Raw genomic sequence first — 27,031 nt, forward strand, 5'->3', positions numbered from 1 at the left:
ACAGGGACAGAGACAGAGACAGACAAAGGCAGAGACAGACACACAATGAAACAGAGAGACAGAGACAGAGACAGAGAGACAGATACTTAGAGAAAGAGGAGAGACAGAGACCAAGAAAAAGATTGAGGGAAAGCTATAGACAGACAAACACAAAGAGAGACACAGAGACACAGAGACAGAGAAAGGCAGACAGACAGACACATACACACAAAACCCTCAGAGACAAACAGAAAGAAGCAGAGAGACAAAGAGACAGAGAGGGGCATAGGAACACGGGTAGAGAGAAGCAGAGAAGGAGAAAGAGAGGTAGAGAGTCAGAGAGATATATAGAGTCAAATAGAGACAGAGGAAAGGTTAGACAAAGAGACAAAGACAGAAGAGAGAAGGGAAGGAAAGAAGTAAGGATTATGCAAACAGAAAACACTACAAAGACATAGGCAAGTGTATTTCAGTGCTTCGTCTTCTTCTTGATAAATTAGTCCTACTGAGAAAAGGGAAAAATGAGTTAAGGAAAAGAAGAGGGATACAGAAAGAAAGAAGGAAAGGAAGAAAAATAAAAGAAAAAAAAAACAACAGGAAGGGAGCAAGCTTCTTCAATACGAAACTGAAACCCTCAAATTCTAAACGTAGCTCAGGAACCTCTAGGTCTCTAAAAGCTCCCAAAGCAAACATAACTATTAGGAGTAAGTGGCAGTAAAATCACTGATGGGTGAAATGCTGAGAAATACTATCTTAAGACAAATAACAAAACTCTTCGATAAGCGTTAGTTATGTGCTGGTGTGGGTGTGGGTGAGTGAGGGTTCTCACTGCCTTTTGTTGGGAACTGTCCCCTGGCTGCAGCGAGAATCGACTAGTGGCCCGAACCCTTGATCCCAGGAGCTAACAACCATAATGATCTGGTCTCTCTGGATGTAAATAATTCGAACCCAAAGTAACTTGATACCCAGAGCCGAGCCCCAGATCCCCATTTACTTGTCACAGTTGGAGGGGGTGAGAGATTGGGGAGGAGAGGACGGGATGGGGGGGTTGAAATGAAGATGGTGGGCTTTCTGGGGGCGAGGAAACCAGAGACTTATAGGCTGTTGAGGTCTACTTTATTTTTACTGCCCAAACTGTTGGAAAGTATTTAAGCTTAAACAGAAACAGCTGTATCGCTGGCACCGTCCGTCGAAACTATTTGTAACCGTGAATGACTTTTTATGATTATGAACTTTGCTGTCTATTGGCCTCTCTCAGGCAACTTGTTTGGCTCCTAAAGGCGATTTTTACGCAATCTGCGTTTATTTCGTTAAGAGGGAGAGATTTCAAGAGAAGGTCCCAAGACCTAGCGCCAAAGCCTTAAAGCCCTGGAGGTTAGACGATGAACCCAAATCCTTTTTATCTAAAGGCAGTGGGGAGTGGGGGAAGGAGCGTGTAGAGGAAGAGCAGTTCTGCGTTACCTCCTCCCTCCCCCATCCCATCTTCCCCATCCATACATCGTCTAGACCCCCTAAGACACTTCTTGGACAGGAGTCGAGTTTTCCGCCTAGGGTTTCCTGTTCCATCTCCAAGTCAGCTGCGTCGAGGTTTTTATTTGTTTTGCATTTTTTTCTCGTTTATGGGGAAAGAAACTGTTTCCAGTTCAGTAGTTGTAGCTGCCTTATGTCCTAAAAAGTAGGAGTTGTGTCTTTAAATATGATTAAGAAGAGGAGAAGGTGGGAAGAGAGCTCTTCTGACAGCGCCTCCCTCCCCGCCCCCCCATCCTTACCTCCGAGTTTAGTCTAGGAATAAAGAGAAGAACTGTCGTCCCGAGAGAATGTGTACCCCTTCTTATGTGCAGGGGTACGGTACCTATCAAGCCTCGGAGAGAACTCCACTATTAGGGTTCTGGGCATTCTTGTTATCTCCCTATATGTCTACCACTACCCAATCTCGGCAACAAAATAGCAGGCGCCACCTCTGAGCTTAGTCCGCAGCCAATTCTTTGAGTTTTTCCTCCCAGCCCCCACACATCCCAGCCCTGCCCTTTATCCGCACCGAACATCGAGAATAGATCGCTACCGGAAACGCGCTGCCCAAGCCAAACGGCTGCCGGTTCCGCGGCGACTTTGCTGGAGACTTCGCAGCCCTTGGGCTTCGAGCAAGCGGGCCTCGGATGGTGCCAATTGGAGAGCTGGCGCAGTCTCGGTGCAAGGCGCCAACTCTGTGTGCATCCGAGAGCCTGTGTGCAGCCTGGATAGTAACGCACGGCCGCATTTACTGACCTCAATCCCACTCTAGTCCCCGCAAATTAATTCACTGGAATGGAAACTGAAGAATCGTGGGGGCGATCTGGATTGGAATGAGGGTGGGGTGGAGAGGGAGCTTCAAGGTCGATATCAGGATTATATTAAAGAGCAGCGGGCAGGTAGATGGGAGTGAAAGGGGCTCTGAAGAGAAAGGGCGAGTTGACGTCGCCACTATAGGTCTTTAGTGGCAAAGAGAAGAATGAGGGGCAATTATGCGGATAATTCAAGTCCTCCACTTTTGTCTCAATTACCAGCGACGGTGTCTGGACAATTGCCTGGAGTTTCAGATCCGTAGATTAGTGAGTGGGTTCGCGTGGAGGGGGTGGGGGGAGGAGAGACAGGTGCCAGAGGGTGGAGGGTCCTGGGAGTATTGGGGAGGAGACAGAGGGACATTGACTTGACTAGTGGGATGGAGATGGGAATGCTGTGTGTATGTATGTGGGGGGGGGAGACTGTAGTCATGGAGACGGAGGGTTGGTGCTTGGAGGGATGGAGGGGGGGGGGGGGGGGGCGAGGAGAGAGCGGAGGGGAGTGTAGTCGGGTGCTTGGGGTGTAGCCGGGACCTTTCCCATTTTTAACACCTGTACGTTGTGCATTGTGCAAGAGCTGCAGAGTTGGCGTCTGGAAGCAACCTCCTAGCTGTCTGCAGCGGAGGGGGCGGGGAGAAGGGGGAGGGAGGGGATCCGGGGGATGTAGGGTAGGGTTGGGGTCTGCGGAAGGGTGAGGGTCGCGGCCGAGGCCACAAGTGCTGTTCTCCGGGAATGACTGGGAACCCTTTGATCTCGGGGAGGGAAACTTGGAGGAGGGGGTGTGTATTCAATCGAGTAGACCGGGAGGGGAAGGGACACCCCTCCTCCCCCTCCACAGACTGACAGCAGCTGATTCCACCCTACTTTACGTCACTTCCGCTCTCGGTCTTTTTTTTTTTTCCCTTTCCCCCTCCCTCTTCCCTGCCCCCTTTCCACCCTGTCTCTAGTGTCCCTTCAGACTCCACCCCCCCCCACCCGCAATTGGAACTCGGGTCACGTAGCAACGCGGGGGAGAAAGCGAGAGGGGGGGGCGTAGCTGAAGCGGGGCGGGCTCCACCTCGGCCAATCAGAGGTCGGCGGAATATTCCACTGTCCTCTCCGCATTAGCGACGCCGTTAGCAACAAGTGGGGAGGGAGCAAGAGGGGGAGGGAGGCGGGAGAAGAAGAGAGAAGGGGGAGGTTGGGAGCTAGCAAGGGAGAGAGAGACGAAAGGGGGGGGGAAGGGGGGAGGAAGGTTGGGAGAGGGAGAGGGAGGGAGACCGAGAGAGGAGAAGGAGGGGGAGGGAGAACTGACGTAAGCGGGGGAGTATTATGGTCTGTCGTGCGCTGGCTGCTGCTTTTCTGCTGCTGGAAGCGGCCAAGGGGGTAAGCGACGAGTCAACATGGAGCTTTCTGCGGTCGGGGAGCGGGTGTTTGCGGCCGAAGCCCTCTTGAAGCGGCGCATCAGAAAAGTAGGTGCTCGCAGGCCTCAAGCCGAGGCCCCTGCCTCCCCTCCCCTCCCCATCCCGTTGCCCACCCCCTGCAGCAGCGCTGCTTCCCTTCCCCCAGGTCCCAGCAGCAGCAGCAGCAGCAGCAGCCTCGGCGGCCGTGGCGGCGGCTCTGGCTCTGAGGCTCAGGCTCTTTCCCTAGACTTGCAGCGATACACAGATTACATGGGTGGGGGTGGGGAGAAGGGGGACGAATGTATGTGCGTGTGTGTGCATGCACTTTGTGCAGCATTTCGTGCATGGGGTGGCAGATGCACTGGGCGCATGCCTTATGCACTTGGGTTTCGAGCATTCATTTGGTGCATGCATTTTTTGCATGCATTTCTCCTGTTTTCGTCATGCATTTTTCCCTGTGCACACACATATTTTACCTTTGCATCCGCAGGGACGAATGGAATACCTCGTGAAATGGAAGGGCTGGTCTCAGAAGTAAGTAGGTTATATGTAATTCGTGGCCCTAGACTGTTATTAGGAAGATTTTTCTTCCTCTTTTTTTTTCTTCTTCTTTGCTTAGAGATACAAAAGAAAGTTGCATATACTACCCTTCTCTAGCGTCCTTCCCACCCCCTGGAACTTATTTTCCCTTCTCCTTGACCTTTTCATAGGTATAGCACCTGGGAACCCGAGGAAAACATACTAGATGCCCGACTTCTCGCAGCCTTTGAGGAAAGGTACACGCCATTCCGAGCTCTCCATGTCTCACTTAAAAACATGTAGCTGTGGCTTTGATCCAGCCGGGAATGGGAGTTTGGATTTGTTTTCTTTCTTAACACCCCCTTCGTTCCTCCTCCCAGGGAACGAGAGATGGAGCTGTATGGCCCCAAAAAGAGAGGTCCCAAGCCCAAAACCTTCCTCCTCAAGGTAGGATGCAGCCGCCAGTGACTGGGAGGGATATTGTTGGGACCGGTAGGTGTGTATGGTGGTGGGAGAGTTCTCTAGGCAGGTAGACCGGTAGGGGAGTTCGTAAAAGTATCCTCCTTTAGTTCCTGAGATAACCCTGGGCCTGTTGTCATCCAGCAAGCAAAGGGTGGTAAGGGGAGGGGATTTGGGGGAGGGGTGGAGGGCTCAGCCCCAAAGCCATTGACATCCCTGTATCTCTTTTGCAGGCGCAGGCCAAGGCTAAAGCTAAAACCTACGAGTTCCGGAGCGACTCAGCTCGGGGCATCAGGGTCCCCTACCCAGGACGATCTCCCCAGGAACTTGGCTCCACTTCTCGAGCTCGGGAGGGACTTCGAAACATTGGCCTCTCCCCACCTGGGAGCAGCAGCAGCACCAGTACCAGTAGCACCTGTCGAGGGGACTCAGCTCGGGAACGAGAACGGGACCGGGGGACTGGGAGACCGGACGACAAACCTAGCTCCCCAGGGGATAGCTCTAAGAAACGAGGCCCCAAACCCCGGAAGGACCTTCGGGACCCTTCCCAGCGGACCTCAGGGGAGCCAGGGGACAGTCTTGGGGACTACCTCAAAGGGAGGAAGATGGAGGATGCCCCGTCTGGGGCAGGCAAGTTCACGTCTGGGCACAGTGTAATCCAGCTGGCCCGAAGGCAAGACACAGACCTAGCCTGCACCGTGGCTAGTCCCAGCGGAGGTGAGGCCGGGGGCAAACTGGCTGTGGACACCTACCCACCCCGAGTCATAAAGCACAGGGCAGATTTTCTGGAGGCCAAAGGCCAGAGTGGCTTGGACTCTGGAGGCCCTCGAGTCCGACATGGCTCCGGCAACCCAAGTTCAGTTGGGAGCTTATATCGGGACATGGGGGCCCAAGGGGGTAGGCCCTCCTTGATTGCCAGGATCCCTGTAGCCAGAATCCTAGGGGACCCTGAGGAGGAATCCTGGAGCCCATCCTTGACCAACCTGGAGAAAGTGGTGGTCACAGATGTGACCTCAAACTTTTTGACCGTCACCATTAAGGAAAGCAACACGGACCAAGGTTTTTTTAAGGAGAAAAGATGAATTTCTGGAGGCCAGCCAGAGAGAAAGCAGGAGGGAGTGAGAGACAGAGAGAGAGAAAGGAAATTTGGCATAGTGCTTTTTATTTCTGGATGGGATCTAGCCAAAGCGCTGATCCTTTCCTTTCACACCCCTCCTCTTCCTTCCCCAATCCATCCCCAATATTGGTTGGAAAGATTATCTCTAGAGTTATATTTTCTATTAGATGTAAATATGTTATTTAAGAAAATATCTAAATATATATATATTTCAACTCTTGAAGTTGTTTTATTTAAAACAAGAGACTCAAATGTGGATTAGTTACCACCCAGAATGGAATGCCACCCTGAAGACTTACTGAGCTCCAGGCAGGAGGAAACCAACATACAGACTAAATGATGGTTATACCCAATTCTGTCCTTTTGACCTTTTTGATTTCTGATGTTCTGATGCTTTGGAGTCACTGTGGACACTGAAAAGGCTGGGAGTTTGGGAGGGAGGGAAAAACCTTGTAAGGATGTATACAGAAGTACTCCTGTAAGGCTGAGGGCTCCTTCCCTAAGACTTGGATTGTGACTAGAGGTGTTGCTAATGACATAATCCAGGTAGTGTGGCCAGGCTATCTTCTCAGACAACTAGGTATGAAGAAGCTATGTTGAAACCACAGCAAAACACTTCCTCTCCCCTTCTTCCACTGGCCAGTGATGGTCATGGAAGAGCTTTTTCTTCCCCTAAGAAAAAAAACAATTAGTCTTTTAAAAAAAAAGGATTAAACATCTATTAGAATGAAAAGTATTAACTTGAATTACCTTTTTTTTTTCCTCCTGCTGATGAAGGTGAGCTTGGGGAGCAGGGGACACGTCCAAGGAACAACACTAGAAATGCACTTTATAGGAGATAAAGCATATATGATGCTCTGTGTGTATACACTCGCTAATATATATTATGTATACACACACAGTATGTATGTATAATCTCTCTTTCCCTTGGTTCCTTTCCTTACTCCGTAAAACAACAAACATAATGTGTTTACATTCCCGAAATGCCAGGATAAATTGGGAGAATTGCCTGTCACTATTCAGAGTGCGGGACCATCGCTCTTTTGCAAGAAAAGTGTTTTGGGTTTAAACTCCCCCACCCCCTTCTCCGAATTTATCCTTGGAGGGAGAGGAGGACCCAACTCCCAGGAAAAGTATTATGTCTTTCTTCTCTTTAGGGATGCGGAATCGCCCCCGCCCCCCATTCCCCTCCGGCTTTCAGAGAGAAGTTGCTCTCACCCCACCCCCACCCCCGGCTGAGGCTCCCATTGCTCGCTCAGCTGGAGCGGGGTGGGGGCGGGGCTGAACGGTGGTGGGGGCGGTTGGGGAGGCTTCGCATGTTCTCCTCCTCACCTTGCTCTGAACCTCGGCATGGAACCCCTGCGTTTCGTCTGGACTCAGAGCTGGGGGAGATTGTATCTTTGAGGCTCAGACAGGAGGAGGGGAAGAAGGAGAAATGCAGTGTTTCTATCCAAGAATGTGCACCAGAACTTTTACTGTTTTTTTTTTTCTTAAAAGCAAAAGCTATAATTTATAGGCTTTTTCGATTCGTGGAGTGTTCTCTATTTGAACTCTGTATTCAAACTCGGCCAAGGGGAGTGGGGGAGGGGAGGAGAAGCGGGGTTGATTTGGAGAACTGCTAGGGACGAGGAGGGAAATGTGTATATACATACATACTTATATGTGTATGTATACATATGTAAGTATGTATCTATATCTGCATACACGCATATATGTATATGTGTGTATATATGGGAGTATATGTGTCTATATATTATATCTCAATATAGGCATATTTCAGAACTAACTGCGGCTCAGAGTCTTTAGATATTCGCTCATCTCTGTTGGTTTAAAAGCACAAACCTGTCCCACAATCAGTTAAAGAGCGAATACCGACCCCAACCTCTCGTTCCCTTCCGGTCTGTGTCCTGTGCTTCTAGGACCAGCGAAGCCCAGAAATTGAGGGCTTTTTCATTGGGGAACTTAGGGGCCCGGGCCGGGGTTGCGTGCCAGACCGAAGCACAGATTCAGGACTAACCTGAAGTCAGAGAGGCTGGGATGGGGCGGAGAGTGGGGATGGCTCCTGAGATGGGACGAGTACGGAGATCCTCGCTAGTCTCTTCCTCTTCCATCACTTGACCCCCTCCCCGTCCCTCACTTCTAGGCTCTCCTCTCTCCTCTAGACTTTCTGATCCTTGAAGGACAAAAGGGAAAACAAAAATTATACATGCAATTTTGTTGTTTCGAGTTGAAAATTGCAAATTGCGCCTGTACAGAGGAGCCCCCAGAATGGGCTTTTTTACCTGATCATATTTGTAAAATTGGTCTTTGAAACTTAGTTTGTATAAAGAACCGAAGTGAGCAAGTGTATCTTCTTAAATGTCGATGCTATTTTTAGCTGAAACAATACAAGGGACATGTATGTTACCATGTGTATGATAACTCGGAGATGCGTTGAGGTTATCTGACTGCCCCTTCCTCTTCTTCCCTTTCCCTTTTCCCTATCCCTTTTTCTTTTCCTCTTTCCTTTCCCCTTTCACTTCCTTCCTTCCTCCATTCCTCAGAGCCCGAGTTTCTCATTCCCTGTACCCTTCATCACGCAAACCGGGTTCAGACATACCGGTGATTCAAGCCCTTCTGTTCAGGCGTCTGTGTGTGCGTGTGTATGTGTGTCCAGTTAACACCGCTGTACTGCGATCCAGATCAGGGGTAGGGGTGGGGGGGAGGTTGGGTGGGGGGAGGTGGGGAGGGGTAAAGGGGAGCCTTATGTATGTAGGTCTCTACATATATGCTGAATGTGTGTTTGGTTTATTTAATTCTAAGATTTGTACAAATCTCCGAATCGATCTCCGCCTCAGAGCTAAAAAGTGAAACTTCGATACGTTGTCTTCTGCAATTCTGAATGTCTATATCCAATACCCGCTTTTTATGTGTTTAAATATATACTTTGTAAATAGATCATTGTCTCAGGTTTCTTGTCCCTCGGAGACTCCTCTTTCTCTCCCCTTCCCCATTCCCTCCCTTCTTCTCCACGCTGGCTTGTGATGTCACCAAAGGCCCTTCCTAGTTTCGGGGAATCCCAACCCTGGAGAAAGGCCAAAGGACTGCATTCCCTCCTTTCTCTTCTCTATTCTGGGGGGGACAGAGGCTTCCAGAACCGTCTTCCTGCACGCTACTTCGAGCTCTGGGGTGGACCAGGAGTTAGAGGACTGAATAGATGTCTGAAGAAAGGGCCTCAGGATGTCTCTCCCCTTTCTGATAAGCCTTTGGGTCCCTCACCTTTAGGGCCAAACTTTGGGTCACTGTTCTATCTCTCTAGGGACCTCTAGTGCCCCTGATTTCAGAACCCTCTTTTTTTTTTTTTAAATCACTGGGCTCCAAATGGTCTGAATTTCTGAAGTATCAGGCCCATGGAACCTAATGATTCTCACATCATCCCTCCCTGGCTCCCGGGATTCCCTGTCCTACCCTGTCCTACAGGCTTTCAGCTGGAAATGTTTCCGGCCCCTGATCATGCCTGGGAACCCCCCTACCCCCATAGGCCCGACCTCCCCAGCTCTCCCCGAAATGGAGCCCCTCGAGCCTATTGATTGAGGAATTTAATTCTCGGGTATTGCTAGGCAACTGCTTCCTCCTGGAGCGGAGGAGAGCTCACTGATATGATTAGTTAACCAAGAGCTCAGGCATCAGGGAGCAGAAGCTGTTGCCTCTCTTTCCCTCCTGTTGCCACTCCCACCCCCTGGAGCCACAACCACCCCATCCCACTTTACTTGACCTGATGCCCAGTATATCCTGAAGGTTTCAGCTTCTGCAGCTCTTTTCTTCCCAGCTTGTGGTGTGTGTGTGTGCGTGTGTGTGCGTGTGTGTGCGTGTGTGTGTGTGCGTGTGTGTGTGTGTGTGTGTGACAGAGACAGAGGCAAAGAGATGAAGAGAGACAGAGACAGTGGCTGGAAGGGGGAGAGAATGGGTCAGACAAAGAGAATACTGGATCTCCCCGGGGTAAAGAATTGAGAGACTGAGGGGTGAGGTGCTGTTTTGGGAGCTCCCGGGCCCTTAAAGTTTCCAATGTTCTGTGGTCCGATAAAGATGTTGAGAGAGAGGATCTGCAAAGGAATGATCAATTAGAATACATCTTTCCTAATATATGAGACCTTTTGGTCCCAACACAAATAGCAACCACAGATAGGTATTACAAAAGGCCTTTACAGTGGGAAGGGTAAAGGGTCATGGCATGTCTAAACTCCCAAAGATACTTTCCCCTGAGAGAACCAGATGTGAGAGAATCTTGGTAGGAGACTTTTCTTCCCTAAGTTGACAGAGAGGATGAATAATATCTTGAGGCTGATCCCCAAATCATCTGCTTCCCATCCTTCCCAGGAATAGTCTTGCCTAGGAGAGAACCAAAACTAGGGTGGGAGGTAGCAGACCAACTCAGGGGGCAGAAGTGAGACCGGGCCTTTAGGTGGGTAGGTCTCGAGACAAGGTAATTGTTCATTTCCAGAAGGGAAGTGTGTGTGAATTGATTTGGTCTGTTTTTATGTTTAGCAGATTGAATTGTGCCTAAGTCCATCTCCTGTTCCTCAGGTACTGGGGCCAAGCCCTAAAGTCTCTGGTATTAGAATGCTTTACCCTACTCCTTCCTGAGACTTTTACTCAGTCTGAGCGATTTGCAGCCAGCTTTGGGAGGCACAGATTTACCCAGGACAGCACTGGTGTGCTATGGTCCATAGGGTCATGAAGAGTCAGGTACCACTGAATGACTGGACTACGATGAACAAACAGCACCAGATTTGTCTCTATGTCCTATTCTTTGAGAAACAAGTCAAAGGTGAAATTAAAGATATAGGGCTGGAAGTAATCTGTTCCAATGCTGGGTTTTTTTTTTTTTCAGATGGGGAAATTGAGATCCAAAGAGGTTACTGTCTTTGCTCAAGGTCACACAGGGACTTAGTGGAGAAGCTTGTATTGAAATCAGGTCATAAGATCATAAGTTAAACGTTGGAAGGAAGTTTGGAGGCCATCAGTTCTAACCCCCTAATATCCTAATGAGGAATGGTGGGTAGTAAGTAGCAGAACTGGAATTTGAACCTAGTCCTTCTGATTTCAAACCCAGTGCTCTTTCCACTGTATTGATCTGCCTTGTTGACTCTAGGTCCTTTGACTCCACACCCAGCAGTCTTTCTACTATACTATGATACCTCAATTAGTTAGGAAGTGCCCTAACTGCCTTAAGCATTCTCCATCCAGTGGTGTCTCCGGATGGGGGTGGGGATGTAAGGCATTTGAAAAATGTTTTTCAATGTGGAAAGAAGAAAATTGGAATGTGGAACAGATTTCCCCTTAAACTTAGAAGCCATGAAATCTAGACAGAACGTCCCCCTTCACTGTCTCCTGGGTGTTTTAGATGCTCAGGCTGACTTACCTGCTTAGGTCCATTCCTCCAAGCTTTCACTGAAAATACAGAAGGCTTGCTCTGAGCAAGGCATTGGTTGTTCATTCTTTTCCTCCATGTCTGGAAGTTTCAATATCCTTTGCAGTTCCACCAGGATCATGGGGGAGGGCAGTGCATAAAGGGGTACTGATTTCTGGGACCTTCTGCTTCCTGTAGTTCCCTGTGTCCTCCTAGAGCAGTTTGTGTCCAGTGTTCTCTCAGCACCCACTCCTACAGTAGAATACTAGAGATGCAAAGGAAATTATAGATCCTCTGAGGTGAATTGTCCCTTTCTGGTCCCCAAGACTTTAGGACTCAGAAGCTGCTCCTTAAAGTACTGATTGAAAGACCCTATGACATCAAATCAATCATGTTGAATTCTAGTCTCTGAACAGCTACCAAAGCACCTGATGTGGCTGTGGGCACAAGTACCTTCTATCTGAGTTTTAGTTTTCTCCTTTGTAAAATGATGGGGGTGGCTAATAGGCTCTAAGATCCCTTCCAGTTTGCAAAAAGGAATTAAATAATTCTAATTTTAAAAAATCCTATCCCTTCTCACTGAAGAGAGAACAACTCTCTGAGGGTAAGAGTAATGAATAGAATTGGAATTAGTTTGAGAATTTTTTCCCCAGTTGTATCTGAGTCAAAATAACCACTGGTTTCAGAGGACACTTCCTCAATTCTCAGTTATTATAATATGCTATCAATTAATGTTTAATAATAATAGCTTGTATTTATGTAGTGCTTTAAGGTTTGAAAAATGCTCCACATATATTACCTCATTTAAGTTAGGAAAAGAAGAGTAATGGCCAGTATCCTTGAGCATCAGTTGGAGATTGAGAAAATCAGACCATTCAGAATCTGAAAGGTGAGAACTGGAAGGAGAGGCTCATTGGGGGATAGCCCTACGACTCTCACTCAACTCCTCCTCCTGCTCAGGCACAACGAAAAAGGGCCTGACCGATAAAATGAAGCTGGCTTAAAAATATTTATCCAAAGGGGTAATCACGTCCCCTCCCCCCACCAAACTGCAGTCAAGTGCACAGTCTTTACTGGGCAGAGCTGGTGGGATTGCCTATGGCTGTCCTATTGCGCCCTCTAGGGGGTGGAGACAGGCCTGCTATCCAACAACCTTTCCGGTAAAGGATTAAAACACATACACAAAATAACCATCACTACCAACACAACTCAGTACCACTTCCCATTTCAAGAATCTCCTGGGTTAAGATGAAAGAATCCCTTCTACTCTCTCCCCTCTTTTATATATCACGTATTCTAGAGTGGTGGGGAACAGTTACACCCAAAGTGACTTGAAGTAGGGAAAAGGCAAACCCTGGTTAGGGAATGAACTGAATCCCCCTACACATAGCCTCTGGGCACACATCTGTCCTTCTGGTATAAGATTGTTTCTGGACTGGAAGCATGAACGATGGCTGTCCCAAGGATTGGGGGCGGGGAGGCAGAGGGAAGCTGAGGAATGCCATGCCAATCTCTACTTTGCCCTACAGCATATCCCCTAGCCCTTGGGATGCACTCTCTTCTATAGTGCTGACCCCATTCTTCTCCAAAGGCTAGCGGATTAGTTGATCAGATCAGTAGCGCAGAAACTAACAATGGCCAGTGTGGGCCAGCATCGTGTATCCCATCTGGCCCAGCTCTGGAGACATTGTTGAAACTGGATGTCAGAAACAGAGATGCAATTCCACGCCCAGAGCAGAGACTAGCTGGAAGCCTGTTGCTATCTAGGCAATTCTTAACCTCTTAGGAGCAGCTTTTTGAAAGTAAATTATAAACCAACTTTGGCCTCTTCTCAAAGTCAGGAGATAGAGGCAACAGTATTACCTAGCACATCACTACTTTCCAACCCCGTAACACTAAATCACTGTGATTTCAAGTTCTTAAAACTCTTTTCTGGCTGGGTTGGGTGTTGCATTCCAGTTGTATGGTCGAAATCTTTACCAGAACTAAAAAATCCAGGCCTTTGCCCTCCTAGCCATTCAACCAAACACCAGGCCAGCATCCAAGCCAAATTTCCTCGTACTTCAAAAGAAGCTAGGTTATCCCTGGAGGGTTGAAATTTATGAATAAATTCATGCTGAGGGTAATACAAACCTTAAAGCTCAGGGAAGGTTATATAGTAAGCAAATCATCTCTTTATTATGAGCTATGGGTTAGTGGTAGCACTCTTACAGCTTCACATGTTTAATGGCAAGTCCCCTGGAATTTAATAGTAGTGTCCTTTAAAAGCATTACCACATGTTGCATACTCAAGGACCGGCATAGCTTTCCAACATCATTCCAGTGATTTTTCCCCTGTTTTAATTGTAAATAGCTTCTGTTCTCCATGCAGTTAAATACAGCTGTGGAGATGGAGATCAGAAGGGAATCCAATACATGATGAACCCTACCTCTGGCAATTCTTTATTCTCTTTTAAGAAGCAATTTTCCCACCCCAACAATGTGGCCAGCCTCCCAAAGTGCTGTCCCCCCCCCCCCACTATACTACCTATACCCCAGGCTCAATTCACCTTGGGAAGCAGAGGGAAAAGAAAAAGTCACTTTGAGCTTTCAGCTATCACATTTGACACATAAAATTGAAAAGTTAAAATTTTTTATTGATATACTAACTTATTAATAAAAAAGTTGTACAAAACCAAATGACACCATTTGCTAGCGTTTTCTTTTCCTGTAAAATAAATTAAGAGCAGTCTAAAAAAAATATGTATTCTATGCTATAGTGTTAGTTTTCCCAAAACACTAGAAAACACACACAATCATGAGATGCAAACAAGAAAATGATTTAGGTATCTGAATACAACTTTCTTCCTAAATTCCCCAAACCACTATGGGCTTCCTTGGGGGTGTGGAGGAGGGGGAAGGGGAAGGCACATTTCCCCCACTAGTTGGTTTTGATTTAATATTTGGGCTGGGCTGCTGTCCTGTTTCAACAAAGACCTTAAGCTTTTCCATGGTAATAACATATCCACTTTTGTTCTGTTTTCTAAAAGCAAACAGCTGTAGTTTAAAGCAATTAGAAGTGGCATACATGAATGATTTGGCTTTTTTTTTTTTAAATTAAGAAAAAAAAACACACACACAAATCAAGCCAATCACTGGCAGAGTTACAAGAACAGTTCTTTCTTTTGTTCTTCCCCACCCCCCCCTTTACAAACAAAATTTTCTTTTAACAAAACCTTCAGGCCACAGCCCTTCATATCTATCAGAATCTGAGTGTAACAAAAAAAAGAACACTCTTTTTTGGTACAAAATATATATATATATATATATATATATAAAAATATATACTAAACCTCTAAGGAAGATGACAAAATTGACCAATTCTTCCTGTCCAATAAAAAATAAGAGGCAAAAAACAGGACAAAAATGTCCACTCAATATACAAATACTGCCATATAATTTGCTTAGGAAACCCTTAGAAGTAAAAAGTAGCAACAAACCTTAAATCAGATGTTTTGATTGACACCTAGCTATACACATGTGCGCACACACAAAAAACATAGCAGCAAATTTGGAGGGGGGGGAGAAAGGTAGACTTCTAAATACTAGTTTTGCTTACTGGTAAACATATGACACCAGCTCTGAACATCTGTCCAACACAGATGAAATAAAATGCACAATTCTTTAAAGAAGTGTCTCTTTCAAATGTTCAAACAAACACATCTCTTTCATATATGAGCCACTGGGAATAAAACAAAAACACGCAAGGTTGAAATTTTAAGCAAAAGGAAAAAAAAAAGGCAGAACTGGTTAGAAATAAGGTGTTTCCTGATTAAACTTTGGACTTGAAACAGCCAGTTAACAGAAAGGCACAACATCATAGTTTGGGGGAAAAAAAAGTCTTAAATCTTTGTATGAGAGCCTTCTCAAATCAGACAAGACACCCAGGGACAAACACACTTGCTTCTAATAGCTGCAGTCCTCATTTACTAATGATCATAATTAGAACCCCCTACTGTCAGCCCAGAGCCTCTGCTTTACTTAGCCTGAAAGGCAAGAAAGTGCTTGGTGGGAACACGCCAAGAAACTTGGAAGCTTCAACTTCATGTCTTGGGGGTGGGGGTGGGGGAAGGGGATTGGGATTGGGGGCTCTGCTACCAGTAGTTTGCTTGCTAAAGAGGTGACTCAGAAGAAAGCAGGGACATCCGAAGAATGCCATCACATGCAGGGTGTTTGGAGGGCTGTTTGGGAGGATGTGATGGGAACAGAGAACTACTAGGGAGGGCCCAGGCCTAGGAACCATAAACTAATTTGAGGTTAGCTTTACTGCTCTCCCAGATCCATTCCTCCCCTCTCATGCTTTGCTGGACCATGCCAATTGGGTCTCTTTTAAGCCATTCTAGTAGTAGAAAGTGCATACATTCCCATATAATACCCAGATGGAACGATGGGAAGCTGCTCCTCTCTTCTCAATCTCAGCACTCTAGGGAGGGAGCTTCCGGATTCCAGGTAAGCAAGTACCACTTCTTTTCCACTGCAAGGAACACCAAATGAGGCAGCTTCATGCTATTCTCAAGAGCTAGGTAAGAAAGGACTTGGAAGAAGTCTCTCTTCCATTCTCCTGCCCCACCTTGCTTCCAACAGACTTGAAAACCAGTTACCCCCAAAAGGCACAATAAGTATGTATTCTAATACAATAAAGGCCAACTTCTAAGTATTTGGCATATGGGGTAAGGGCATCAAGGAAGGAGTCCCTGGCTGAGCGTCATGCTTCCCCAGACAAATCACTCTCTTGATTAGGCAGCCATTCCAACCATTCCTGGATAAAGGCTACTTGGGGCTACTTAAAGGAGGTAACCTGGATGAAGAACTTCTCCCTGACTCCCCCTAGTCTCAACATCATTTGCCCCTTCTTTTTCCAAAGGAAAGTTTCATTTGGTTGATTTCACATTGTAATAGTTAAAACAGAAGCAGGAAAAGATTTTTTTTCCTTTTTTTTTTTTGGTATCAAAAAGGCCCAAGGTAGCTACTTCTAGGCCGTTAGGCAACCACTACAAACAGAACCTATTCTCCTTAAATCTTAAGACATTATATCTGGGAAACAGACTAGATTTGGAAGGAGCATGGTATTATCATGCCTCTTTCAGGAATACGTCAGTATCTTAATCCTTACCTATCCTAGATTGGTAGTCCCCCAAGGATCAAAAGCATAAATAGCTTGTGGAGGGAACCTATGGTTTGTACTTTTCTACAAAAAGAGACAGAGCAGAAGGCTGAGCACCTGGAAACTGCCCAGCAGCTGGATCTTCTGGAAATCTGTTCAGTATTTTTAAGGATGATGTCCCATTCTCATCTATACCACTCCCTTACCCTACATCTACAGTGAAAGAAGATGACCCTGTCACTGTGGTAGAATTAAACCTCTTTTCTGTTTGGTCCCAATTCGGGAGAGGATTATGCTGCCAGTTTCTCAAAGGGGGCAGAACAACCCAGGGCACATAGGTAGGTTAACAGAACACCTGAAACACTCCCCACTAACCTAGCCAGTGGCCCTTTACAAGCTTATCACCTCATAAGCACACGACAACAGCCAAAATATGGACAGAAAAGGATGTTAGTACTGCACATCTGTACAACAGCTGGGATGTATCTCAACAAAACATCCATTTCCAGAACCAATTGGTTGTAGATTCTCTTCATGGCTCTTGGGGGCAGTTAATGGGACCGAGTGACTGGGACCTTTTGGGTCATCCTTTGTGTATTGAGGAAAAAAAAAAGGATGGGTCATTTTTTGGGGGGAAAGTAGGTTCATCCATGTACCCTATTTATAACAAATCCTCATAAACATACTTCTAAAGCTAGGACCCAGGATGAGTACAAGTGTTGACTGAAATGAAGCTATTCCCTCTTTCCACTCAGTAATTAACCCAGGAGATTCAAGAATACGTTTAAGGTGAAATGAATGGAGGGAGAGGCATCACCTAGAACTAAATGGGACAACAGCTCTTCATGTCCATTGCTCCTAGCATTTTCTTAAAGGTTTCTTGGCAAATGTTCCTTGGCAAAAGGAAATGGTTTGGGGATGGGGGATATTGTACCAGTTAACTTGGGGCTGCAGCCACAGAAAGATAAAAGGAGATAACCTACCCTAGGGACACTCCCCTATGTCGCTTTCGATATACTTCATTCTACTCTCATTCACAGTCCCAAGCTTTCAGGTATGTAGGGGCAAGGTAGTCACAGCAAATTCCTCACTTGCCTCTGTGACTTTGACTGCTACTTTGAGGAGAAAAGAGATCACTTGAGGCCTCTAGGCTGGCTCACCCACCTATAGCACCTTCTAGACTGATACCAGCATAAAGCAATGTAAACACCACCAAGCAGTCCCACGAGGCCTCTTCAAGAGATAAAGGACTGTATAAAAGGATGTTTCCATCTTGGGGACTGGAATGGTTAATCCACACAAGGAGCAGATTGCATGACAAATTAACCTCCTTTGCTCTTAGGTAACTGGATAAAGTTCACCATTGCCATGCTGTGGCAAGAGGAGCAAAGCAGATAACAAACGTAAGAGAAAATGAAACATTCTTAAGAACCTGTTTCTTTCCTAAGACAGCCACTCATCCAGAGCCATTTGGCTCAACCCATTTTCCTGTCAACTGACAGAGTAAATAAAGGGGTGGTGCTGTCTAAATCAGCCAGCAGAAGCTGAGCCAGCATACCCACCTGTCACATAAGTCTATCTAGGTCATACTAAATAACAACAAGGAATTGGAGATTTGGTCCCCTTTCCTTAATGCATCCATCCATGTTTTATATACACACATAGGCTGGGATAAAGGACAGTGTGGTCGCCGATTGAATCTCCTATATGTTTACTAATTCGGAGGAAGTAACGGACTGAAATCTCAGCTCTACCTTCCCGGCTCTGTCTTCCTTTGGGCAGGCTATGGGTTACTTAAAAAAACCAACAGACACCATGACAAAAAAAAAATTCAAAAAGAGGATACTATGAAAGGCTAAGAGGTCCACTTGGAGAAGAGACCCTGGCACCTGGCTTGGATATAAGACAGGATGACAGCTTCAGTACTGTCTCAGGTTGAAAAAGCCAACACTGGTCGGGGACTCTTTCACAGTGACTGTGATAAGGTTTGCTGTCACATCTGTGACAAAGACATGCTCAATAAGGCTTCGGGTTGGCTTCCAGTCCTGGCTGGTTTGAATGGAGACAGACAGGTTCTGTCCCGTGCTGCCTGGGAAAGAGGCTGAGCCCCTTTCTGAGTCAGTGCTACTACTCTCCTCGCCGGTGCTCATCTCTGACAGGGCTGCCGTCTTCCGGGTCTCGCCTGTGACCAGGTGGCTCTCCTGCCCAGTGGGTTTGGAATTGCTTTTCATTGTGTCCCTCTTGTTTCCAGAAGTGGCAACAACTGCACCCCTTGCTACCAGTTTCTCACCTTTGTTGGTATCAGGGAGAACTCCAGTCCCTCTGGGGGTACTACTCCCCACTCCCTTGCCAGCAGAGGGACTGATATTACCGGTGGTCTTCAGATTGGCAGCTGAGGGATATAGGGGAAGCACAGCACCTCCTGTGGCTCCATTTTTCATGCTCTGCAAGTTCAAAGCCTGAAGGTTCAGCTCTTGGTTTGAAGCTGGTTGAGTGCCAATGGAGGTCGGTCCTACTTTGCCTCCATTGTGTAGGCTTGGGGTTCTACCTGACTTCTGTTCCGCACTCCCAGGGCTAGGGGCTGTAATAGCTCTGGCTCCTGGCATGTTGAGTCCCAGCTCCCCCTTCTGGTTTCTTACTTTCAGGTCCAGTCCCAAGCCACACTTATTAGAGGCCTGGGCTTTCAGTGCCAATCTGTTGGGTGCCTCAGCTTGGCTTTGTGTCATTCTATTCATGTAGTGCATGATGGAGCTCTGCCAGCTGATACTTCCTTGGTTGGGGCTGTCGGTCATGCCCTTCATCAGGCTAGTATAGTTCTCAGTGGTAGATGAGCCACTGGGGCCACCAGATGTCTCCTTGGCATGGGCTTTGAGGGCAGCGAGGCTTGTCACAGGGGCAGTAAGTGAGGATGGCAGTTTGCCTGATGGTCCCAAATCCTTTCGGGTAGTTTTCAGCCCCTTTGGCAGGCTCACAGGTCTCCTGGCTGCCTTTTGTTCTGGGGGAAGAGGCTTGCGACCCCTCTTTTTTCTGATGGGATCCTTCACTTCAGGTTTGGCCACCAAGATCTGAGCTTTTTTCTGAGGTACTGGATGGGTCTCTCGGCCCCGGGGACCTCTCTTAGCCTCCAAGTCACTGTCATCATCTTCATCAGAGGAGGAAGAGGAGGTAGAGGAAGAAGAAGAACTGCTGGATTTGGATTTTGATGGCATATCCGGTTCCTATAAACGAGGGGAAATAAATTATCATCCTCCCCATTACTTAGTTCATAATAGGCCCTCTCTGCAGAGCTTAGTAGATCTTAAGAGTTGGTATAACCTTTACCCTTCTCTATACAGAAATGGAAACAATGGGAAAGGGGAAGGATTCACTTACTTCTTTTACACAAGGCTATGTAAGGCACAAAAGAAAGGGATATTGACTCACATTAACCAGCAGGTTAGTGGTAGGGGTTGGTAGAGATGACAGGCTCTTTCCTTTCCTCCCTTCAGTTAAAAGCTTTATTCACTAGGCCTAAACTTCCTATGGTTCCAGATCAGTCAAAACCAGTTAGCTAGTAATTAGTTATTAAAATTATTAAATTATTTATTAAATTTACTTATTAAATTATTATTATTAAAATTAGTTAGTAAAACTCCAGGAACCCACATCCTATTATCCACTTCTTTTGGGGTCCTTAGCTCTCAAACTCAAGCCTCCAATTGTACATTAAGATATAACTTCTCAAATACATTGTGTTCCATTTGCTGAGCCCCTGACCCCCGATTCTTAAAGCAGAAATCCCTAACTCCTCTTGTCCCAATGTTTGGCTCTATGACAGAATCTAAAAAACAAACAGAAAACTGCACCCTTTTGAGGGAATAGAGCATATAGGCTCACAACAATTTAGTCACTTGTCTTGAAACAGCCACCAATCTGATAAAACTGGGAGAACCATAACTAGTTCAAGCACTTGGAACTTTTGAGGGAATTGTTTTTAATTTAAATTTTTTTCAGTCAATGAAAATCTGCCTATCTCCCTCCTACTGAGAAAGAAAAACAAAACTACTGTTATAAACATATATAGTTAAGCAAAACAAATTGTCCACGTCAAAAAAAAAAAAAAAAAAAAGGTCTCAATATGAACTCTGAAGGACCTGGCATTTTATAAAAACATCCTCCCCTCTGACCACTTTTCACTGCAACTCAACCTACGTGTAAATCTGTTACAGAGAGGGCTAGGGGAGGTATAGTGTACTCCAAGGCCTACTTTTAATTACCATTCAGGAGTTGTGGTCCTATATAGAAGATCGAAGCTATGAATATCCTCCTTTCAAAGTTTTTAAGAAAGGAAAAACTATGCAACAAGATCACTCACAGCCTTTCTCAGAAGGAGGCTTCAGCCAGCGGCCCATGACTGTTGAGCTCTCAAGACAGTAGCCACTGACTTCAGAATCAGAAAATGTCAGCAAGGTCATTTTCACTGGAGACTAGAGAAAGAAATCAAATAATCTCACCCACATCTAAAACTGGGGAACTCTGATCTTCTGTCTATAAATTCTCTTTGAGAAGGCAATAAAAAGATGACAGACAGATAACTCAAGTCTATGGGACCAGACCTTCCATCTCTCTTCCCTAAGGGTAGGTGGGAATTGTTGTACATAATATTCAACACAAAGTTCTCTATCTGCCCTGACTGGATGCTCTCTTTTCTTAAAGTCCTCCTGGAGTCTGTTTCTGACTTTCCTCTCACTTTGCCAAGTCTTTGCAGTGCACGATCTACCACTGGACAAGACAGAAGGGAAACCACTTCTTAGTATTATGTGATTTTCGGAGCCAGAGGTACTTTAGAGATCACATTCTCTAATCTTTGGTCACTGTGGGTCAAAAGTTTAGAGTTTTGGTCTGCTCAAACAGGTGAGTCTGTGGGTGGTCTAGAACCCCAGGGTCTTTCTTATCTGCCTTATTTCCTCTTCCTCACCTTCAGAATCAGGGATTTTGTGCATAGTAAAGAGATCTGTGCACTTTGCTATCAAATAGAGGGGAAACAGCAGTAGCAAAAAACAAAGCCAATATTTTCCCCGCTTTTTCTTGGAGGGGAGGGTCAGGAGGAAGGGAAGGTAGCAAAATATTATGTGGTTTTCTAGTGCCCCCCACTGGGAGACACTTGGAGTGACAGCAAGAAGCTTCAGGCCCAAGCTCTCTGTTGTCTCTTCCCAGTCTAAGGAAAAGTTTTGAAGCAGGACAAAAGTGAAGAAGTAACTTCACATTCCTGAGATCCCAGGCTGAATTTTTGTTCAAACTTTCTGGATTTTACTCGAATTTCTGCTAAAAGTCACACTCCACTCTCTACTGCCTTGCAAGAAGAGTGTTATAAGATGAAGGGGGGAAGGGTGGGGAGTGAAGGAAGGGAAACAGAATAGGAGAATTGAAGATAACTCGCTACGAACCTTGATCTTAGAGCGCCTGCTACAAGCTGACACCACCACATGCTTCCTTGGTCTGCCCCTCGGGCGCTTGCCTCTCTTCCGGTTCTGCACCTCCTTATCATGCTCCCTAAAAACACAACATGGCCAGTTCTGCTTACCAATCCTTCCAAGTTTACCATGAACTTCCTCACTCCTAAATTCTCACCAGAAAGTTTCCTCCCCCACCTCCAGGTGACAGGTTTAGAGTCAGTTCCTAACTACTCTCTGAAAGTGAAATATCTGAGGACCCCTTATCCTACCATCTACTTAGAACTCACAGCAAGTAGCCTCTAGATCAAATGAGATAATATTTATAAAGCACTTAGCACAGTGCCTGGCACATAGCAGGTGCTATATAAATACCTATTCCCTTCTCCCCAAAGTAAAGGAAGACCAATAGATTAATTGCCTTTATATCCTTCTATTTCCCCATTCTCAGGACCATGCTCTTTTTTCCCCCCTAAGCATTTTGTTATACTGTACCCTAGACCCTAATGTAAAACAGAGCAATTTCATTAACCCAAATCTAGAAAAGGTCATCAAGAGTCAGTATCTATATCTATAATACAGCTTTAAACAATTTTCTAGTGAACAAAGGTTATGAAGGATAGATAAAAAGGAGCTATTAATTCCCTAACAGAAATAGCAACAACTTGCCCCTTATCACAGAATGAGAGCTGAAGAAAGTATCTGGTAATTAAATCGGCAAACATGAATTTCACAATCACTTAGATGGGTTCAAATTTGCCACTTACAACTTGTGTGACCTTGGGCAAGTTCCTGTCAGGGGCTTTTACTTATTTGTAAACTAAAGGGATTGGGTTAGATGATTTCTAAGGTTCTTTCAAACTCTCAATCTGTAATCCCATGATCTCTAAAGTCCTTTACAAGTCTGTTACTCTAAAGCACACCAGATAGCTGTTTCCTTGATTATCTCATCTCCTAAAAGACAGAGAATAGGATCCCAGGGCCATCTTCCTTACTGATACAGCTTCCAAGGTTGAATATCATTCTTTCTGGATTTATTTTCCATTCCTTTCCAAAATACAAAAGCAACAGATTCACTAAGCTATTCTTTTTGTAGACAAATAATCAGAAGCTTTAAAAAAATTTCCCCTAAAAGCAATCTGGTGTAGTGGACACAGCACTGGTCTCTAGTCTGAAAATCTGGTTTTGAGTCTTGCCTCACATACATGCTAGCTTGTGTGACCCTAGGTAAGTCATTTTAACCTCTCAGTGTCTCATTTTAAAACTTTAAGTGGTAGGACAGGTGAAGACTTGCATTGGTAGGAATTTCCTCAGTGGGAATGACATCCATATTAACGAAATCCCCAGGTGTAGTCTTAAAAAAAAAAAAGTTTCCCAGAGAGACCTCTCAGGGAGAAGGAAGGCAATAGAGCATAATACATTTGCTATACCTGGAGCAAGATTCTTTTTGTTTCCTAGATGGTTCCAAGATACCTTAGGCCTTACCATCCACCTACCTAGCAAAGTACAGAATTTTACCAAAACACAAATTTTCTATTTTTCTTTGTTAAACCAGTCTATTCTTCCCCAAATCTACAGGATATGAATTATGTAGCTTGGGAGACTGTTGGGAGATCTTTCACATTCTGTTAACAAGTTCTTAACAATCCCTTCTAAACCTGGTTATTCTGCAAGTGACTATTCTCCCATTCCCAACCATATTTTACTTCCCATCTCTCAAAAGTCATGACTCATATGAGAAGACCACAAAGAACCAAGCTGAATTGGGGGGGAAGAAGGGGAAGGGGTGGAAAATAGATGCAGCTCGAACTACACAGAACAATGTTGGCAGATTGACACCAGCTGTGAAAGCTTTTGGAGTACCTAATTTATCAGGAAACCATGTCTCTATCAACAGGACAATCACTTGCAAGTGGGAAAGTATTAATCCTATCCACAAATGATTGCCACATATTTGCTACCCATGGGTTTGTTCACATTTCTCTCAACTGTACAATTTCTGAAACAGCATCACTGAACACAGCATGAACAACATTCCTCCAATTTTGATCTAGAGGATGGGGCACACTTTTCTCCCCCTCCCATTTTCCCCTGAAGAGTCACTTGGGATGCATATTCCTGAACTCCGGTTTCCTGCCTAAAAATAGAGACATCTAGAATTACAGAGACAAATATATCTAACCCCAGGGACAGGCAAGAAGGCCCCACAGTGCTCATTCAATATCATATGCTTAACAGCCAAAAGAAAAATAAATGTGCTGTTCTTCATACAAGATGACACAATAGGGCATGTATTTTGAGTTTTTTCTAGTAGTGATAATGGTACACTGGCCTATCCATTCTCTCTTGCCTATTTTTCCTTTTGACCAATGGCACCCATTTGTGCTAGCTTAGAAAAATACACTTGGGAGGCAGTTTTATTCTGTATAAAGCTAACAGAAATTCAACCGATGAGCTACAAGCTTCAATACAATATTTGTATTGAATAGATCAAAACAGACTATTCAAGACCTATATTTTGAATAGGTAAAGAATTGGAACAGACAAGTTCACAACTATTATAAGACAGACTAATTTTTTAGCAAGTACCACCAGACAGCAAGTTACACGAGGGGAGTAATTGTATGTTATTTAAAATTTGTATCTTCTCTAGGTCCAGGCATAGTAGGCACACTTAATAGGACCTTAGGACTTTGAGCTGGAAGAGACCAGCTTAGATTAGGAAACTGAGGCACAGAGAGGTCAAATGACTTGTCAAAGGTCAAACAAGAGACAGCTGAAATTTGAATTCAGGTCTCCTCACTCCAAATCCAGTGCTCTTCTGTCAATACCACACTGCTTTTACATGTTTGTTAAACTGAGTAACTAAGTGCTTACTGGGTGTCTTGCGGTGCTTAGGTGCTATGGGAGACACTAAAGAAATATAACGTAATCTCTGTCCCTCAAAGACATTATTGAGTGCTACGAAGATCAAAATGAGTCTCAAGGCACATCATGTGCTTTGAAAACATTAAAACATTAATACATCAAGGCACATCACATACCAGTAACCTTAATGTTAAGACAAAAATACCACTAGATGTCCTCCCCCATTTCCTTACCTTGGCCCCCTGCACCACTGCATTATGGGACCAGGCTTTAGCCCCTCCCCCACCCCCACCCCCACCCCCACCGAAACAAGAAACATGTTAACTTGCTCACTTCTTCTGGAAGGCTAGGAGCAGTCTTGGATCAAGGATATTTTCCTCTGGCTCCCAGCTGTTGTGTCTGGAAAAGCAAAGCATTGGGCAGGGTAACACACAGGTGACATAGGTGAAAAAGAATGCTCATTGACAGGCCACAAGGGGCCTTCTGTATTTTAAGGAAGATTTTTACAACACCAAAACTTGATGAGAACTTTGATGAGACAAATTCAGTGAAAACATTATTACTGACATGGAGCTTAAGTTGTAACTGCAATCCCTAATTATTTTTCTATCAAATGAAATGGAAAACTTTTATTAAAAAAAAAAATGACTTCTTTTCAGAGGAAAAAACGCAATTATATCCAGTGAAGGTAAGAAACCCATAACCCACCAGCCCAGACACAATGAGGGGGTTGCAAGAGATTTCATGGAAGGCCTAGAACCTGTAAATAAGGTGAGCGATGTCTGGCATAAAAATCAAATAAGACGGTTGAAGAATTGGGCACAACGATTTGGTCATAATACAAATGTATGGGGCATGGGAGACCGCAAGTCAGGCCAAAAAAAAAACCCATTAAGAGAAAAGGAGGGAAAAATTAAATAAAGAAAACGAGGAAAAGAGTCTTTCGGGAGCAGCTGGGCATAAACAGAAAGCCTTTTCGAGGGATGCCAAATCCCTTCTCGTTTAAAAAACAACACACCATACATCAATAGAAAGCTCAGGTTACAGCAGGGAAAACATGGAGAGAGGGGTGTAGAGGGGTGTGCGAGTCTATATGTCTAGAGAACCTGGATTCCCATTTCTCTCCCCAGTGCAAGTGTGGCAATTGGGATTTCTTCCCTCACCCAAGCCCAGTGAAAGGGCAGAGGAAAAGTTAAGTGATGTGAGAGGGGAGCGGTGTTGCAGTAGTATGGGACTGTTCCTTAAAAGAGTAGAGCTAAGGGAGGGGGGGAGTCAAAAAGCTAGAGCAGCATGCAACAAATGGGGATCGGGGAGGCAGAAGCGCTAGGGTACAGTCGATGTACAGGGAACGTAGCTCTGCGCAGTAGGAAGGGAGATCCCCAAGCCCATCTTATTTGTAAACAAAAGGTTAGCCCCCCCTCCCCCCTCTCCCCCGAGGGCTGAGCTCTAGCTTCCCCTTTTAACTCCTCCCGGAAACCACAAGCTGTAAAGACCCCGTCCCTCCCCCCCCCAAAAAACTTTCTAGGCTTCGCCCCTCAGCCCCCAGCCGCCCCCAGATCATTCCCGGAGCCCACCCCACCCCATCCCGGAGCCCGGGGAGGGTGAGGGGCGGGGGCTTCGGGGGAGCTCGGAGCGCACGGAGAAGTTGCCCGGGCAGGAGACTGGGAGCTCATTGTTCTCGGACTCACTTGGAGGACCATCCTCGCCACTTCACCAGGTACTCCAGCTTCCCCTGTAGGAAGGAGAGGGCGAGAAGGAGCAGGGTTAGGAGGGCGCTCGGGACAGTTGGAGGAGGAGGAGGACAAGGAGGGTGTGGAGCCAGGGAAGGAGGGAGGTCGGCCGGCGTCTGCAACACACCCACCCACCCACCCACCCACCTTACGGAGCCGCTTGCTCAGGATGCACTCGGCGGCGAAGACCTGCTCCCCGACGCTGCTTAGCTCCTCCATCCCGCCGCAGCCGCCGCCGCCGCCGCCGCCGCCGGGAGCGAGGACACACAAAAAGGGGAGCCCAGGGGCCGCGCGCGCGCGCTTACCGCGCGCTCTCTGCGGCTCCGCCGCGCTCCCCGCCCCTCGTGTTCACCCCCTCCTCTCTTCTCCGCTCTCCTCCCCAGTCCTGGGCGCGCCGAAGCCCCGCAAAACAAAGCACCGCCCTCCTCTGGGCGCGCGCGGTCTCTTCCCTACCACTCTCCCCGCCCGCACAAAGAGCTCCGCCTTCTACCCCCCTCAGGGGCCCGCGCACCTCCTCCCCTTTCCTTCCTCTTCGCCTTGTCCCACGCCCACCCGGACTTCCAAAATTCCGAGCAGGCCAATGGGAGGGGAGGGCGGGAGGAGGAGCGCCCGCTCGGGGCTGCAGTTGCAGCTGCTGCTCCTGCTCCTGCTCCTGTTCCAGCTCCGACTATGAGGGGACTGGGCATTGTTTGGGG

At 46.3% G+C, this 27,031-nt stretch overlaps 2 protein-coding genes across 2 annotated transcripts; one reads left to right on the forward strand and one right to left on the reverse strand.

Annotated features, from left to right (window-relative positions):
- Positions 1-3,604: 3,604 nt before the first annotated feature.
- CBX8 (chromobox 8) lies at positions 3,605-5,989 on the forward strand. Its single transcript, XM_027850130.1, has 5 exons — positions 3,605-3,748; positions 4,170-4,213; positions 4,390-4,455; positions 4,579-4,645; positions 4,891-5,989. The coding sequence occupies exons 1-5, from the start codon at positions 3,680-3,682 to the stop codon at positions 5,737-5,739; spliced, it is 1,095 nt and encodes a 364-aa protein (XP_027705931.1). The 5' UTR covers positions 3,605-3,679; the 3' UTR covers positions 5,740-5,989.
- A 7,848-nt stretch (positions 5,990-13,837) lies between these two features.
- On the reverse strand, positions 13,838-26,568 carry CBX2 (chromobox 2). Its single transcript, XM_027850192.1, has 5 exons — positions 26,484-26,568; positions 26,295-26,338; positions 24,940-25,005; positions 21,733-21,838; positions 13,838-19,524 (listed from the first exon to the last, which is right to left on the reverse strand). The coding sequence occupies exons 1-5, from the start codon at positions 26,553-26,555 to the stop codon at positions 18,226-18,228; spliced, it is 1,587 nt and encodes a 528-aa protein (XP_027705993.1). The 5' UTR covers positions 26,556-26,568; the 3' UTR covers positions 13,838-18,225.
- Positions 26,569-27,031: the final 463 nt, after the last annotated feature.

The sequence above is a fragment of the Vombatus ursinus genome, unplaced genomic scaffold (genome assembly GCF_900497805.2).
Source record: "Vombatus ursinus unplaced genomic scaffold, bare-nosed wombat genome assembly UNPS02008996.1, whole genome shotgun sequence".
In the NCBI taxonomy this organism is placed as follows: domain Eukaryota; kingdom Metazoa; phylum Chordata; class Mammalia; order Diprotodontia; family Vombatidae; genus Vombatus; species Vombatus ursinus.